This window comes from Antrostomus carolinensis, unplaced genomic scaffold (genome assembly GCF_000700745.2).
Source record: "Antrostomus carolinensis isolate BGI_N321 unplaced genomic scaffold, ASM70074v2 scaffold40854, whole genome shotgun sequence".
Lineage (NCBI taxonomy): Eukaryota > Metazoa > Chordata > Aves > Caprimulgiformes > Caprimulgidae > Antrostomus > Antrostomus carolinensis.
The window spans coordinates 9,573-10,297 of NW_010312130.1; the positions used below are offsets into that span (position 1 = coordinate 9,573).

At 52.3% G+C, this 725-nt stretch overlaps 1 protein-coding gene across 1 annotated transcript in view; it reads right to left on the reverse strand.

Annotated features, from left to right (window-relative positions):
• Nucleotides 1–562, reverse strand: part of CIMIP2A (ciliary microtubule inner protein 2A) — an 8,714-nt gene extending 8,152 nt beyond the window's left edge. Inside the window, exon 1 of the mRNA XM_029084740.1 lies at nt 470–562. Within this exon, the coding sequence (XP_028940573.1) occupies nt 470–562 (93 nt within the window). The remainder of the gene's footprint in view (nt 1–469) is intronic.
• Between the last annotated feature and the right edge of the window lie 163 nt (nt 563–725).

Sequence of the window (725 nt, forward strand, 5' to 3'; positions counted from 1 at the left end):
GTGCTAAATAAATATCTGCTGGGTGAACTGGGGACAGAGCCCTGCAGCTTGGGAATCTGCGAGGCCAGCCGAGCTTGGCAAATTTTCTGGGATTTTCCCTTAAAAATACCCCATGACGTGGCTGCCCCGGGAGCAGGGAGCTCCCTCGTGCTCTGCGAAGCCAGGTCCTCCCTCCTCAGCACTCACGGGGGACGGTGGCTCTCACACGCCACCACCTGCTGGGTGAACTGGGGACAGAGCCCTGCAGCTTGGGAATCTGCGAGGCCAGCCGAGCTTGGCAAATTTTCTGGGATTTTCCCTTAAAAATACCCCATGACGTGGCTGCCCCGGGAGCAGGGAGCTCCCTCGTGCTCTGCGAAGCCAGGTCCTCCCTCCTCAGCACTCACGGGGGACGGTGGCTCTCACACGCCACCACCATAATTCCTTCTATTTTTTGTTCTCATAGGTCATTTTTTTTCCTGGTCATTACCACCCTTATCCCCATCTCCTCGTGTTTCAGGGATGTCTGTACCATGGTGCGAATCCCCACGGATGAGACATCGTCTTCCAGCCAAGGCTTCATCTGCGGAAAGTCCTGGGGAATTAATACTTGTAGGGGCTCAAACAGCACGGAGTAAAAATTCACCCCTTTGTGCCAGAGTGTAAGATTCCTGATGGGCATTTAGGTTTGAAATCTGCTTATAATTGTGTTATAAAGTGTATTTGCTGTGTGTAATATAATATAA